This window comes from Notothenia coriiceps, unplaced genomic scaffold (assembly GCF_000735185.1).
Source record: "Notothenia coriiceps isolate Sejong01 unplaced genomic scaffold, NC01 NC01_scaffold00037246, whole genome shotgun sequence".
Taxonomy (NCBI): domain Eukaryota; kingdom Metazoa; phylum Chordata; class Actinopteri; order Perciformes; family Nototheniidae; genus Notothenia; species Notothenia coriiceps.
In genome coordinates this window covers 5512376-5526831 of record NW_011369947.1, presented here as the reverse complement: position 1 = coordinate 5526831, position 14456 = coordinate 5512376, and the positions used below count along the sequence as shown (strand labels likewise).

General features: G+C 40.2%; 3 protein-coding genes across 3 annotated transcripts in view; all 3 read right to left on the bottom strand.

Moving 5' to 3' along the window:
- The window catches only part of LOC104966321 (dynein heavy chain 6, axonemal-like), a 13361-nt gene extending 11070 nt beyond the window's left edge, over positions 1-2291 (bottom strand). Inside the window, exon 1 of the mRNA XM_010795509.1 lies at positions 2159-2291. Coding sequence (XP_010793811.1) covers positions 2159-2291 — 133 coding nt within the window. The remainder of the gene's footprint in view (positions 1-2158) is intronic.
- Positions 2292-2706: 415 nt separating this feature from the next.
- Positions 2707-5415, bottom strand: igbp1 (immunoglobulin (CD79A) binding protein 1). Its single transcript, XM_010794645.1, has 3 exons — positions 4922-5415; positions 4167-4499; positions 2707-3292 (listed from the first exon to the last, which is right to left on the bottom strand). The coding sequence occupies exons 1-3, from the start codon at positions 5378-5380 to the stop codon at positions 3020-3022; spliced, it is 1065 nt and encodes a 354-aa protein (XP_010792947.1). The 5' UTR covers positions 5381-5415; the 3' UTR covers positions 2707-3019.
- Positions 5416-6883: 1468 nt separating this feature from the next.
- The window catches only part of magt1 (magnesium transporter 1), a 9128-nt gene continuing 1555 nt past the window's right edge, over positions 6884-14456 (bottom strand). The window contains exons 2-10 of the mRNA XM_010794644.1: positions 12063-12232; positions 11864-11981; positions 11254-11394; positions 11016-11156; positions 9875-9964; positions 9739-9802; positions 9369-9443; positions 8355-8445; positions 6884-8248 (exon numbers count right to left, since the gene is read on the bottom strand). Of these exons, the coding sequence (XP_010792946.1) occupies positions 8233-8248; positions 8355-8445; positions 9369-9443; positions 9739-9802; positions 9875-9964; positions 11016-11156; positions 11254-11394; positions 11864-11981; positions 12063-12232 (906 nt within the window). The 3' untranslated portion in view covers positions 6884-8232. The remainder of the gene's footprint in view (positions 8249-8354; positions 8446-9368; positions 9444-9738; positions 9803-9874; positions 9965-11015; positions 11157-11253; positions 11395-11863; positions 11982-12062; positions 12233-14456) is intronic.

Below are 14456 nucleotides of genomic sequence, written 5' to 3'. Positions count from 1 at the left end.
TAAGTCAATATAATGAGATAACTAAGTCAATATAATGAGATATTAAGTCAATATAATGAGATAACTAAGTCAATATAATGAGATAACTAAGTCAATATAATGAGATAACTAAGTCAATATAATGAGATATTAAGTCAATATAATGAGATAGCTAAGTCAATATAATGAGATACTAAGTCAATATAATGAGATAACTAAGTCAATATAATGAGATAGCTAAGTCAATATAATGAGATAGTAAGTCAATATAATGAGATAACTAAGTCAATATAATGATATATAAGTCAATATAATGAGTTAACTAAGTCAATAATGAGATAGTAAGTCAATATAATGAGATAACTAACTCAATATAATGAGATAACTAAGTCATTATAATGACTTACAGGGTTTTTTGTTGTTTTTTCTGTGGCGCAAACAGGCTTCCATAGGAATCAAATAGGAATTTCCCCCAATGTGACACCAAAAGTTCCTCAATGCATCCACAGCTCTTAATTTCAGTATCTTTGAGGGCCTCCTTCACATGTCCAAGGTTAAGGACAAGCTAGCCAACAAGCAGCTTGTTCTCTGAACACTGTTAAAAGTGTAAAATATAAACTCAAAATAAAGAGTTAGATTTGAACACTTTGGGTGTCAAAATATACTCTTTATACACTGGGGCCCTACTGCTAAAACAAATGAAAGGAACACTTTGAAAGCACATCAGATCTCAATGGGAAAAGAAATGATGCTGGATATCTACTGATTCGGACTGGGCAATGTGTTAGGAACAAAAGAATGCCACATCATTTGATGGAAATTATCAACCTACAGAGGGCTGAATTCAATGACACCCCGAAAATCAAAGTGGAAAAATTATGCGAACTTATGAGACGACGGATGGTGTCCTGGGGCATCACTGAGCACAGTCTGAGGTGCAACCTGGCAGGCATCGGATGGACCGAAACATAATGTCCCAGAGGTGTTCTATTAGAATTAGGTCAGGCGAGCGTGGGGTACAGTCGATGGTATCAATTCCTTCATCCTCCTGGAACTGCCTGCATACTCTCGCAAAATGAGGCCGTGCATTGTAGTGATACACGGTCAATCGAGGTTTGGTGGTTGTGGGAACATAAGTAATTATTTTCAAAATATTAGCAATATATATGTTAATAGAAACATAGCTATAATAATTAGCTTTTATTTTATGAAAATCTCATATTTTTTTCTAGATGTTATCCTTTTATAGCAGACTGTAGCGGATCATTACAGATACAATCCATCTGCAGTACAGCAGGCGATGGCTCTGATAATATACATTCATATCTTAATTGCCCAGACAAATTGGGTTAGTGTTACCTCTTGTTAGTCAATTTCTGCCTCAGTGCTGACTTTTCCCCCCCAAAATATTGCAGACTTATGAGGATTAGCTTAATGTAAATCGGTTTTAAATCTAATTATGGGCAGTAGTTTGGTTAAATTATCTGCTGTGTGATTTAACTTTGCTGTGGATTAGGTCAGAAGAGATAATTTTCACCTTATCACTTTATCTCGGTAAGATCTATTATAAAAGGGACTCAGCTACTTGCATAGCAGAAATCATAGATACTGTATGACAGCTGGGGCCGTTCTCACACTGAAACGATGCACAGGAATATTTTAGACAACTGTGTGCTTCAATTTTGTCTCAACATCTGGGTGTGTACCTTGGGAACTTGACTAGATAAATGTTATGAAAACTATTATGAAATCAAACTGTGTATAAGAAATTCTCAAAAAATAAATACAATACACATGAGATAAGAATATGAAACATTAGGCTATGGATACAAATTTAAAAAAGAATATGTGTCATTCACATTGGGAGTGCTAGGGAGATGTCCCCACCACTTTCTTTTAATGATCATTTCTTAACAATGATCTGAAAATAGCTGCATTAGCTATCAAAAAAAGTAAAGTAAGCTCAAAAGAATTTCCCCCTTAGCCTACCGGTTCTAAAATGACCCAAACACTTGCATTTGTTATGTCAGGTTGGCAATTTTGAATGTGCATCAGGAAGAATGTAAACAAAAAAAATCCAAACTCTAGGCGGATGATACGGCTGGGCATGCGAGCCCCAAGCATCTATAATGATACTAAAGAGTCCTGCAGCACTCCACCCCATAGAGCAGGAGCCAACCCGTGGAGCCTCTGGCCACATGGTCCTGTTCAGGGTTAGCCTGGGTTTTACTCTCATCAGCCAGGAGCATGCTGGAAAGTGGAATGGCCTGAGGTCCCAGCTGGGTTAGCAGATCTCTCCTCCCGCCCTCCATGGTTTTGGCCTGGCGTGTGACAGGGTGGCCGGTGATCTGTTCTTCCAATCAGCACACTTCCTTCTCTGACGTTGAAGAGTATGTTGTCATAGACCATATGTGCTCCAGTATATGAGCTATGCCATGTCTGCATATGGGTGGTGCAGCTGTGAGGCCAAACTTCAAAAACACATGGATTATCTTTACAACAACTGTTGTTCCTTACTTAAAGAAAAGGTATGTTTCTGAGATCTTAAACCTGATGTGAATACTCAACTATGGATGGAATGAAATTATTTAATGCACACATTTCAAGCAAATTGAGAAAAATAAGTTAAAATCAGATTAGTCATCATTTGTTAATAAAAATGGACCTAGGTTTAGGTAGCTGTGTTTTAATTTCCAACAGATCCTCTACACTGGTTTTAGACCTACATAGTTTCTTCAGTGCCTTTATTTTACAAAGAAAGAGTTAGGATATACACACCACAAGCACAAACATTGGCATCATAGTTGGGTTTGATTCAGTCCAGCCAAAATGTAGATTATAATTAAGACTCACTGTAACACATCATACCACAGAGGGGCTTTTAATCCAGCCTTGTAAAAGACAGTTAATCGGCTGCAGCATTTAGAAAATAATTTACAATGCTGTGATCACCTTCTCATTCAATCAGTCTTAAGGATCCGAACTGTGAAGGATGTTCACTACCTGGACCGAATAGAGCAGAAAAGAGGAACCCGATTGGTCAGCCCATGTTGTGGCGGTTTCCATAACCTCTGCGGTGACTTTCTTTGTAATCATCCCAGTCTCTGGTTTTCAGCCGTGACTCCTCATCATCATTTTCAGCCTTTTTCTCTTTATCTTCTTCTTCTCTCTCCTTCGCATCAGTGTCCTCCTCCGTATCAACCCTCCTGGGTATCCCCTGGTCGGGGAGACCCCCTCGTTTCTTGTGCTGATCATACCACTCATCCACTGACATGGTGGCGAGGCTGGGGTAACCTGCCCCGAACACCTTAGCCTGGGAATGGAACAAACACATGGAATCACACAATGTTGCAGAGCACGTTAATGGAACTACAACATGAAGTTGGCACCTTCATTTTTCACTTCAGTTCCCTCCCTGCTTCCCTTTGGACAATTCTGCTTTTCCTAGTAGCTACTAACTTATTAGATCAATAAGTCAACCAATGGAGTTTATCCCTCACTTGTAATTGTGTCTAGTAACCATGCCACCGGCCATTATTCAAGACCAGGCTTTTAGTTGTTCAAATTAAAATACATTATTATGCTTACAATATAATAGTTGCATTGACATTGTAACCACAATTCATTGTCAACAAAATGTTCATGATTGTGCAGCCCTACCTGTGTAAGAGCAGACCAACAGATAAAAGGCACAACACTGATCCGCACACTGTGTTACAAGCTCACAGCAATTTTCATTTTGCAACACATGTCCCTTAAGAAGAACTCTGTTGGATGGAAAGGTTGCAAAATTAAACTCCCTAGGAGCTTTAATGCAATAAGCAGATTTTCTTTGTCTTTTTCATTATAGTTTTGAAGATACTGAGAGTGTGTTCCACTGTGGACAAACTATGCGATAGTGAAGCAGGGCTCCCTGGATCAGGAGCCCTCTGCTAACATCTCTGAAATGACTTCAAACCAAGTCTAGCATTTCTGTCCAGCAAATTCTTGTTACCTGCAGACAGACATGCACTTTGATAATTTAGCATTAAGCCTATATTGGTTTGACAGATTTCAGACAAGCTAATGTATCGTTCTAGCTGTCTGTTATTTGCTACTTCTGCATTCCCCAGCAGCTTTTCTCTCTAGTTTTTTCAGTGAATACCTAGTTGAGTACCCACACAACAGCCTCTCATACACAGTCTCACCTGAACCATGTCCTTGGTGATTATGAAAGGCTTCATGGGGGGCCTGGCAGGCTGAGCTGGCTGCTTGGCAGCACCCTGCTTCAGACCATCCATCTTCTGGAGTATCTCCACCTCCTGGTCAATGCTCTCTATTTCCTCCAGACACACAGTGACCCATCTCTGAACGTTAAGAAGGTAAAAATCTCTGGTGACTTCATCGTCGGCCTGTCCGCTGTCCACAGCTCTGCGTACATCCGTCAGTCTGGCTTCCAGATCCTTCCTCTGACGGTAGCGCTCGATCTTAGCTTGTCTCCGTACTGCCATGGAAACAAGGTCTGGCTGGCAAGGGACAGACTGGAACAAGAACCACACTTTACAATTCAGAACTTACTCATTTTCCAACTGTGCAATTACTCCTTTCCACTGCATTGTTCAGCTTGACTAGGAAGTACCTTAAGTACCAGGTACTTTCTCTTTTCCATAGAGGATAGTAAAGAATATGTATGAGTACCAGGTAGAAGCCGCAACTTTCGCCAATGGAAAACCAACAAGGACAAAGTCAAGTCGATCCGGAAATTATGCAAATACGAAACTTTTTATAAATTAATTTAGAATAAAGCACAGTGCTGCTAACCCCTCAGTTTATACTTACACTTTAAACTGGGACACACCCAGATCCAATGGTATATTTGAACTTGAACACACACACACACGTATGTAAAACGCTATTTACTGTCATTAAAGCTAGTGTACGTATATAAGCAACTTAACATTACCAGAGCCGCAGGGGATTCGTTTTCTGATGCTTCGCAAGGACTTGAGTTTTCATTCGCAGTCGGAAGTTCAAACCGTGACAGATTATACTCATGGCATCTCTTCAAGAAATCCATAAAGTAGTTGCGGGCTGTTTGGACTATCTCCAGCCGTCGGTCCCGGCCGCTCTGCTTCAGGCTGAGCGCCCCGCATAGCGCGGGCAGCAGCAGGTACCTCAGGTCGGCCGTGGCCACCTCCTCCAGCTCCTCATTGCAGCTGAACAAGTCGAGCTGAGCCACCATTGTAGACGCCTCTTCCAACATACCGATACCGCGTTTAACTCGAACCTGGATACTAGAAGAGGCAAGCGGTTCATTTGTACTATCTACCTCATCAAATATCTTCCAGCCCCGCTCTAAGAGATCACATAGTTTAGAAGGTTCTGCGGTGGAAGCATCGTTGTTGTTTTCAGAGTCCGCCATCTTGTCTCTTACTCCAGCTCTCTTCTTCGATTATTTTCTTCAGTGTTTTAGCAAATACTGCCCACCATCGGCCAAACCTTCGAACAACCTGGAAGCTCCAACTACATCTTCTCTCAAACAACAGAGGTGGGAAGTAAAACTACATCACTCAAGTACTGTAATTAAGTACCCCACTACAATTCAGAGGTAAATGGTGTAATTTGACTCCACTACATTTATTTAATAGCTTTAGTTACTTTACAGATATGGATGAATGATGTGAAATACAATCAAGTCTTAAATCAGACTATAGTTCCACCTGGAGTAAATTCACAAGCTACCCTGCAGTATACAAAGTCATTCAAACTAGCTGTACCTTTACCAGCTTTGATAACACTTTAAAGATCAATCATTATAAAACATATCATTCTGAAATCGACCAATCAATTATTACACGTACTTCTAATTTAAAAAAAATTAGAAGTACGTGTAATAATTTTACTGTACAACATCTGAGTACTTCTCCTACCCCTGTTTAACAATATAATATGTCAAATATACTTCAGCAGAATATTCATAGTAGTCATAGTAGACTAAAATAATGCATTACAAAGAAGCCATCAGATCAGTGGTGGTCACAGAAGTCAGCATAGTGTTGTTGAAATATTTAAATCATAGATATTATGATTATTAGCTCCAGTCATAAGATTTGCATTGCCATTTCTACACTGTAGCTTTCGTGCATATGACATTAAAACTAGAGATGTCCCGATCCGATCACGTGATCGGGGATCGGAGCCGATCACGTGATTTTCAAAAGATCGGAATTGGGAGAAAAAAATCGGGGATCGGGATCTTTTTTTTTTTAAATACTTTTTTTAAATTTTGTATTCAATGTTACAAAACAAAAATGACCATGTTCAAGTCTTAAAGTCATCCTGAGGGCCTTAGTTTTGGTTTCAAATTACACAACATCATGTATGTGTTGCTTCTTTGGGGCTTGTTTTCATAGACCTGGTTTCTTATTTCTCTCAAATCTGGCAACAGAGTGGGCAGGGCGCAGTGTCTAATTGTAGCAGTAAGCTAACGAGTACTGATAAGCTTTATTTTGTTTTGATCCAATGCTGCACAACTGAACTGATCCAATACTGCTGTGAAAAAAAGAAGCTATATCCATGTTGGATAGAATATCCAATTTAAATGAAAAAATAACCTTAAGGGACAACTTGAATGTTTTTTTCTCTTAATGCATTGCATAAAGATCAGATCGGGAAAAATCGGTATCGGCAAATTGTCAAAATCAAATGATCGGAATCGGATCGGGAGCAAAAAAAGGTGATCGGGACATCCCTAATTAAAACCTTTGAATCTTTTAAGCTTGAATCTTGAATTATACTATATGTCATTGATAATAAATACAATAATATGTCTTGCCAGGAGATATGGTTCCTTTGTGTGCTTTTGGTCAAATGCTCAGTATAATTCTACCACAAATTAAAAGAAAGAAGAACAGGCAAACACCGAGTCAGTTAAGGCACTTTAATATTAGAAAAAATCACCTCAAGTAACCACAAACATTCAAAGCACTTTGTTTTACACAACATGGTTTGTACTTCTGGGTATCCTTTTGAATGAGTTTGTCTACAATCCCACTCCCAGTGAAGGCTGTTCTTGCTTCATCTTAAGTGACAACATTAAGAGAAAGTAGTTAAGTTGCCATCTGTACCTTTTTCCATTTTAACAGTTCACTATATACCTATTACAGCTGAAAAGAAAATATGTGAACAAGATTTATAGTGTACTCTTAGTAGATTTTTCCACTCAACCGTTTTCTCCTCCAAACTGCTATTTCTTAGTTGGCTATTTGAAGATGAATTGGGTTGGGGGTACACTTTATAAAACTCTCATCCCTTAACCTACTTTCAACTACTGGATTACAAAATGGTTCATAGCTAACCCTGAGTGTTTGATTTAAAAAACATAGAAAGGGCAATTTCAATTAATTGTGTATCCACCAGGTGGTGGTCGTTTATTTGATATATAGATAGGTAGATAGATGGTCTTTTCCCCCCAAACAGATATTCCTTTAGCTCAGGTCATTGCATCCTTTAACTTGTTATAAACTGACCACCACTGAGTGGGATTACTAATGAATGCAGACTGCCTTAAGAGTTATACAAATCACTTTACAAATAATGACTTTATTATTAGTTCTTTCTTCAGGACATGTCATCCTACAGCCCAGTAACGGGGCACTTTAAGGCACAAAAATAAATATTGAGAGTGAAGTTGCCCGCAATAAATACCTTTGTTTCTGAGTTTCAATGGGTTCATGCGATTAACAAGTGCTTCTACTTATAAGGGAACACTTTAAATGTGTTGATTCTTTCTAAATAAAAAGCTTTTTGATGAGTTGATACTAAGTATGTGTACTACCACAGAAAATAGTCACAATTGAACCTTCATTTATTACCATCCTAGGACTAGAGCTGTCTAAGATGTTACCAAAATTACAGATTTTCAGAATGCTAAGAACCCTCTGATAACGGCTCCCATAGGAAGTTCATAAATATAAGAAGCAGACAGATTTGTGCCCAGTAGGACCTGGACTGAAAGACACCAGCTTTTGGCACAGTGTAGAATGCATACTGGTTGTTGCTCTGTTGTTGGCAAGTTAATTGCTTGGTGAGTCTTTGAAGGCACAGTGTGTATGTGTGTGTTGACACACACACTTGTGGCTCAACAGATGACAGAAAAGCCATTGGTTAGCCAGCAGAAAAGGGGCATTTCCATGGACAGTACTCTGCTTGTTGACAGCATTTTGGGGAACTCCCTGTTCACACTTGCTTTAAAGTTGGAGGCATTGTTGAGCTCTAAGTCATCAGGAAGCTGCATAAAAAAACAAGATGAGGTTAGTCAACAGGACAAATGGTAGGACGCCAGCCAATAGCTGCAGCTAAAACAACACCAACAGTTAAAGTGTCTCTGTCTTTACCTGTATGGATATCCATGGTACTTTGCTCTGAATATGGACAACAACCAGCTGAAGAACAGCATCACCAGACCAATACCTGCTACACACATGACTGACACACACCGAACACACACACACACACACGTTTGAATACAATCACAGACTTCAGTTGGTCAGAGAAGCATCAATGACATAATGTGCATTTGAAATTAAACTAGTGGACATTTGTAATATTTAGTGTAGTATGTACAACATCTTGTAAGGTCCCTTGATGGAATCTGAATGGAATCTCAGAGGGCAGATCTCTGCCAAGGCCAAATGCCCTCTCTTGCAATATTACACAAACCAGGGTTCATACACTTTTTCACCAATGATTTTCAATGACTTTTCCAGGACTTCTCCATGACCTTTACCTAATTTTCCATGACCAAAAAAATTACTCCTTCTCAGCGGTACCACTGAAAATTGTTTATTTTAACATGGAACAGGAAAATAAGGTCTGCATCTGAAACATGGTGTGCCTATCTAAAACAAATCAAATAGGCTTACTAGCTCCTACAGGCTAAAGAAACTAAAATCTCTCACCAGCAAAATACCTCTTCAGTTAAATGCCATTTTACGTTTCATTACGATACAGTATTTATTATCATTAAAGTATTACTATTTCGCCGATTAGATAAAATATAAATTATATTTGATGCAACTTTAGTTAAATTTCCATGACTTTTCCAAAACTTTGGGAGAAATATTGTTTTCCATAACTTTTCCAGGGCCTGGAATTAGCATTTTGAATTTCCATGACTTTTCGAGGTTTTTAATGACCATAAGAACCCTGACAAACAAATGTGTATCTGTCCTGTGATTCTGATCCGGTCCAAAATGTGGAGGGTGTTTGGATTCCTCTTGGCCTATGCCATACCTTTCCTTTCAGTTTAGAAAGATGGGGCCATCACTTATTCAGAAATACTGGTGAAAAAAAGACAAACAATGGGAACAGAAACACATCATAATCTTTGTGGGTCTGTGTGCACATACTCTTCCTCTTTCCAATGTCCATGTCAGAGGTGGCGGCCTCACACAGCAGCACCATTCCCATGGTAACAGCAGCATCTGACAGTTTGGTCAAGGTTTAAAATACAACTGCATGTTGGGCATAACATTAGTCTACTCAAACAACCCTAATAACCATATTAAATATAAATAATAATAATCATAATAATAATATTATTGGGAAATAATGAAAGGCTTTAAAAAACAACAAAAGAGACAACAAAGTTAAAGGGGTGAGAAAAAATGCAAAGGGGTCAAGGCTGTCATTTTGGGTTTGAATCGCAAAGGATTAGTTTGTGGGGGGTCTGGCTCAGTATTAGTGTATGATGAGTGTAACACAGTTAGAGAGGGATACTGAAGAGGAGGATGATGTGAGTCTCAGCCACAAACTGGGCCTGACTACTTCCATGGATGTAGCTCTGAAAATAAACACAGTTAGATCCTGTTTGGATGGTTTGTTCACATATCATAAAGAAAGGTTTTTTTCTTACCACTTGCCCTGTGCTGGGGTTCTTGTGTGCATAAGGCGGACCTCTGATGTGGTTCCACATCTGGCCCGAGGTCATGATCAGGACAAAGCACTGAAATACACAAAAACACAGCACAAATAATCCATCCGTCTGCAGAAACAGCAGCATGCCCCCATCCCTGCAGCAGCAGCTCCTCACAGAGGGGATAGGAGAAGTCACTGAGCAAAACAGAAACATTGGCGACTGCCATCAGCACCTGTCACCTTATCTGCCGATGTGCCCATGGTGGTAAACGGCTAACATCGGACGATACCGATTCCTTGGCGTAGCTTTGATTACTCACACGCCTTGCACTTGTTACCATATCCTTCTGGTTGGTTCAGTTTTTGTTTCAATACATCTAATCTGCGAGGGCTGGCTGTACATTCCTCAAGTTGAATCTAAATCCATCTATTTATTACAATGTTGATCTATTCCGTAAACACCTGTATTTACTGTTGGACCTCCCTCTGTAAGAGCCGTTTTCCCAGCCACTGGGTAGAAGGCTAATGTTGGCAAGACATTAAGTATATTCTTTGAATTTTATTTCAATTAAAACCACCGACTTTCCATAGTTTTGCATATATAGATGTTTGTTATTGTTTATGACAGAGATGAATACTGTGAAGCATGTTACAGGGGCCTGTCGAGCACAGCTAAATGGCTTTACGCCAGTAAGACCGGGGAGTCCGGAAACATGGATGAGTATATGTTTTTGACTGCGTTAACGTGTATTTAAATAACTTAATACAGTGTTATAGTTTTTGTATCATCAAGTCGGTAGTGGACTGTGTAAGATTCAATGTGGATTTGGACGCTGTCTTTGTTTTTCTTTAGTTGGTGTTTGCAACGTTTGGGGAATGAACAAATATAGCTAACATCTGAAAATAACCTAAATAATAAACAGTATTAAAACATGGAGAATATAGCAACTGTAAAGAACAGCATTTGGGAATGTGCAGAACCTGAAGTCTAAAATATACCCTTTTTCAACTTGAGGAATAGATTCACCAAAATGTTCTGCTTTATCAAGATTCTCTAACTCTCTGACGAGACCATTTCACTTTCTTCACATCTTGACAGAGTATTATCACCAATAGGTCATCAGTGTGTGCGTGGTTACCAGTGCAGAGAAGGCCCACACATTCTTGTTAAAGAGAAACTCCAAATTGTGTCTTCGCAGGTATGCCAGTCCTCCAATCACAGCCAGGAGGAAACCCAGCAGGAGAGGCCCTGCGTAGTTGGGAGGGCGAATGACGCGGATCTAAGAAACAGATAAACATGTGTGATTGATAAACTCAAGTTTTGGTTATATCGTCATGGTAAACATACTGAAATGATGATGAATGTTTTGCCATTACCTGCACATCAGTCCTGTCTGCCACCCATCTGGCCAGCTGCTCAGCTGCAAAGCCTCTGACCTGCAGCTCATAGGTATCAGACTTGCGAGGTTTTCCTTTGGATGGGAAGTGGAGGAAGGTCGGAGCAGAATTCATACCGAGCTGCAACACAAACACAAAGGCAGAACAGTGGAACAGTGAGGTACATTACAAACACATTGCATTACTTTATTAATCTCCATGCACTTAAACTAATAACACTCACACAACCTTTAAACCTTTGCAGTGCTAACCAAACTCTTGGATTTTAGAACTTGTATAAACCTAAACCAAAAACATCACACAAGCGCTGACTGTAGCTCAGGATCTGGGGCCTCATTTAGAAATGTTGCGTACGCTCTAAAGATGGTGTGCGCCAGTTTCTGAGCAAAGTTTGTGCAGAGACGCTGCACACACAGCTGACTGACAGGTAGAAAAAGGGTTTGTGAATAAAGTCCCATCTGTTTGGACATACATGTGCCAACCCAGCTTTTGGTATACTATCATTTCTAAGTGAAGAGCCATTACATTAACGGAGTCATCAGGTGCGAAACAAGGAATGACAGACCATTACAAAAAAACGATGTCTCACCATCTGAAAGACGTCGGATCCTTCATCAAAGTCTACGCATGCAAAGAAGACTTTGTTTGTAAATGCAGAGGAATAACGCCAAGAGTTAGCCAGCATCTGGAACTCCTCGTCAGCTTGTCTGAAATGAAAACATTGTTTAAATACACGGTTAAGAATACAAATAAAAGCATTGCCTCTCTCAAGGGCCCCCATGTCTTACTTGCAGACCCCACACTGCCTCTGTGGCTGCAGTGCTGTGAACATGATGACCACGGAATAGTTCCTGGGAGGAGCCTTCACAAAGCGACGGAATTTATCCCCATTCATCCTGATAACTGATCGCTTGGAGGTCCACTCCATCATCTGAGTCAACTTCTCTGACAGCAGAGTCTACACAGGACACAGACAACTCATAGTGTTAGACACTAAAACAAGAGAACACAAGAGAAAAGCCAAAAGCCATCCTGATACAACTCCATGCAGCATTTGGGATAAAGATATAGGGAACGTTATTACAAATGTATAAACTCTTAGGTTATATTCAAACAGTTACTCCTTCGCACTAGAACCATTTGGAGGCATGTTGGTTATGAAAATCATAAACTCACAACAAACAATCCATTAATAAAAAACAATTAAGCAGTGACATTGCATACAGGGGCGGCGCCAGGGGGTAGCTTGGAGTTGCTGTAGCAACTCCAACAATTGGCCTAGCAACGGCATTGTTTTGTTATGAAAATGTATCTAAATATATTTATACACATTCTCACGAGATCTTTCAGGGGTCGTTGTAAGTTAAAGCGCGAACTGTTACTTGGCTAATGTTGTAATAATTCTCAGTATGTGAACACAGATCGAAAATGGAAAGATTTCTCACAAGTCAGCGTAAACGATCTAGCCGGACAACCCTGCTATCTGTGTGTGTGTGTGTGTGTGTGTGTGTGTGATGAGGTTAAATGCCACATTATGCCAGTTGAAAGTGATGGATCGCTATTGTGTACTTGTACGCTTAGAAAAATAGAAAAACAAAAATATTGTAGGAGCACAGAAACAGTGTTCAAATTCTGCTTTTACAAACTTATTTTGGTTGTGCTTACCCTGCAAATTAATGTTATAAGTGTCAAAGGAATGTTTTAATGTAAATAATATTAATGATAATATTGTAGCGTATCCAAGTTAATAGTTATGTCAGTTATTATGGGGGTTATTCCCTATCTTTATTCAAGAGCGTGGTATTTAAATTTGAGAGCATACTTCATCGATTTCTTTCCCTCAAACCCTGTCCTCGCACTCAAATAGTGCCTGCTTGCACTTAGATTTGCTCTGCTTCAGCTCTAACTGTAGGCTTGCACTCAGATATATTGCTGCTTACAGATTTCCTGTTTTCCAGCTTAAAACCTTCTCCTCGCACTCAGGCTGTTTCTGTGCGCTCGTGAAATGTCTGCTCTCAGATTTCTTCTGTGCGCGCCCGGATCTTTTGTGCAACATCCCCGTCAAAATCCCTCAACCAATAGGAGGCCAGGTGTCCTTGCGGGTACATTCGCTTGACTTATTAGAGCGTCCCGTAAGGGCGGTTACTCTTTGGTCTATAAACTACCGCCCTCCACGGCTTTATAACATAACATGTACTTCACTTGTTTAATTTACAACTTTTGGGGGGGGGAAGCAAAGTTAGTATATATATATATATATATATATATATACCAGCATCTTACATAATAGCTACGTTCAGTGGCGGACTGGGCATAAAAATCAGCCCGGGAATAAAATAAAATAGTCCCTCCGTTGCCTTCTGCATAAAACATAGTGCGAGGTGGTTGCTATGCAACAACAATAACAGCTAGCGAAAATATTAGACAGACAGCATTGTCGTCGTTTAGGTGCTTTTTTTTCTGGAGATAGGCAATCCACTCCTCCATAGTAAGGCCACCCCGGATGTCTTTCTACATTTATGCTTAAACTTGCTTGAAAATTACAATTAAAAAAGTGAATGTAGGATTTGATATGTTTTACGAGACATAAGGGCAGGAATTCAGAGGGAAAGGAGCAATTTTGAGCTTTGCTCTTAAAAACGGCTTTTTTTTCATACGTCAAACGCGTCATATTACATAACAAAGGGGAAACATCTCCGCTGTCTGACCGTGGGTATAGTTAGTAGTTGCGTTGAGTTGAGCGGTTGTGTTTTAGTGAGCTGGTATTTTTTGGTAGTTTTACATTGTATTTCACCATTTGTAATCATGGTGCAGTATTGTGTTTGTGCAGGTTGCACAAATACCAGCATGTCAGGACATCGAGTCCACAGTAAAAAGGACCGGAGCTAGCGTTCGTTCCTGGGTGCGTTGTGCATCCACCTCCCTGCAGCACATACTCTCCACAGCTTTATCAGGAAACCGTATTACTTCTCTCTCCCCCCCTTCGCTGCTCTCTCTCTCTCCCCTCCGGTACACGGCACCGTAAGATGTAGTGTGGAGCAGAGTCCTGCACGGGTCTGATTTTCAAGACCCGCTCCCGCCCCGCACCCGCGACGTGCAATACCGAACCCGCCCCGCTACCCGCCATATTGCCAATTAGTTCCGCAACCCGACCCGACCCGCCGGCACAAGATCCGCAACCC

Coding starts and splice junctions, on each gene's coding strand:
- igbp1 (XM_010794645.1), bottom strand. CDS start 5,380: ATGGCGGACTCTGAAAACAACAACGATGCTTCCACCGCAGAACCTTCT. Junction 4,500..4,921: donor ACGAATCCCCTGCGGCTCTG/GTAATGTTAAGT, acceptor TTCTTGTTCCAG/TCTGTCCCTTGCCAGCCAGA. Junction 3,293..4,166: donor TCACCAAGGACATGGTTCAG/GTGAGACTGTGT, acceptor TTCCATTCCCAG/GCTAAGGTGTTCGGGGCAGG.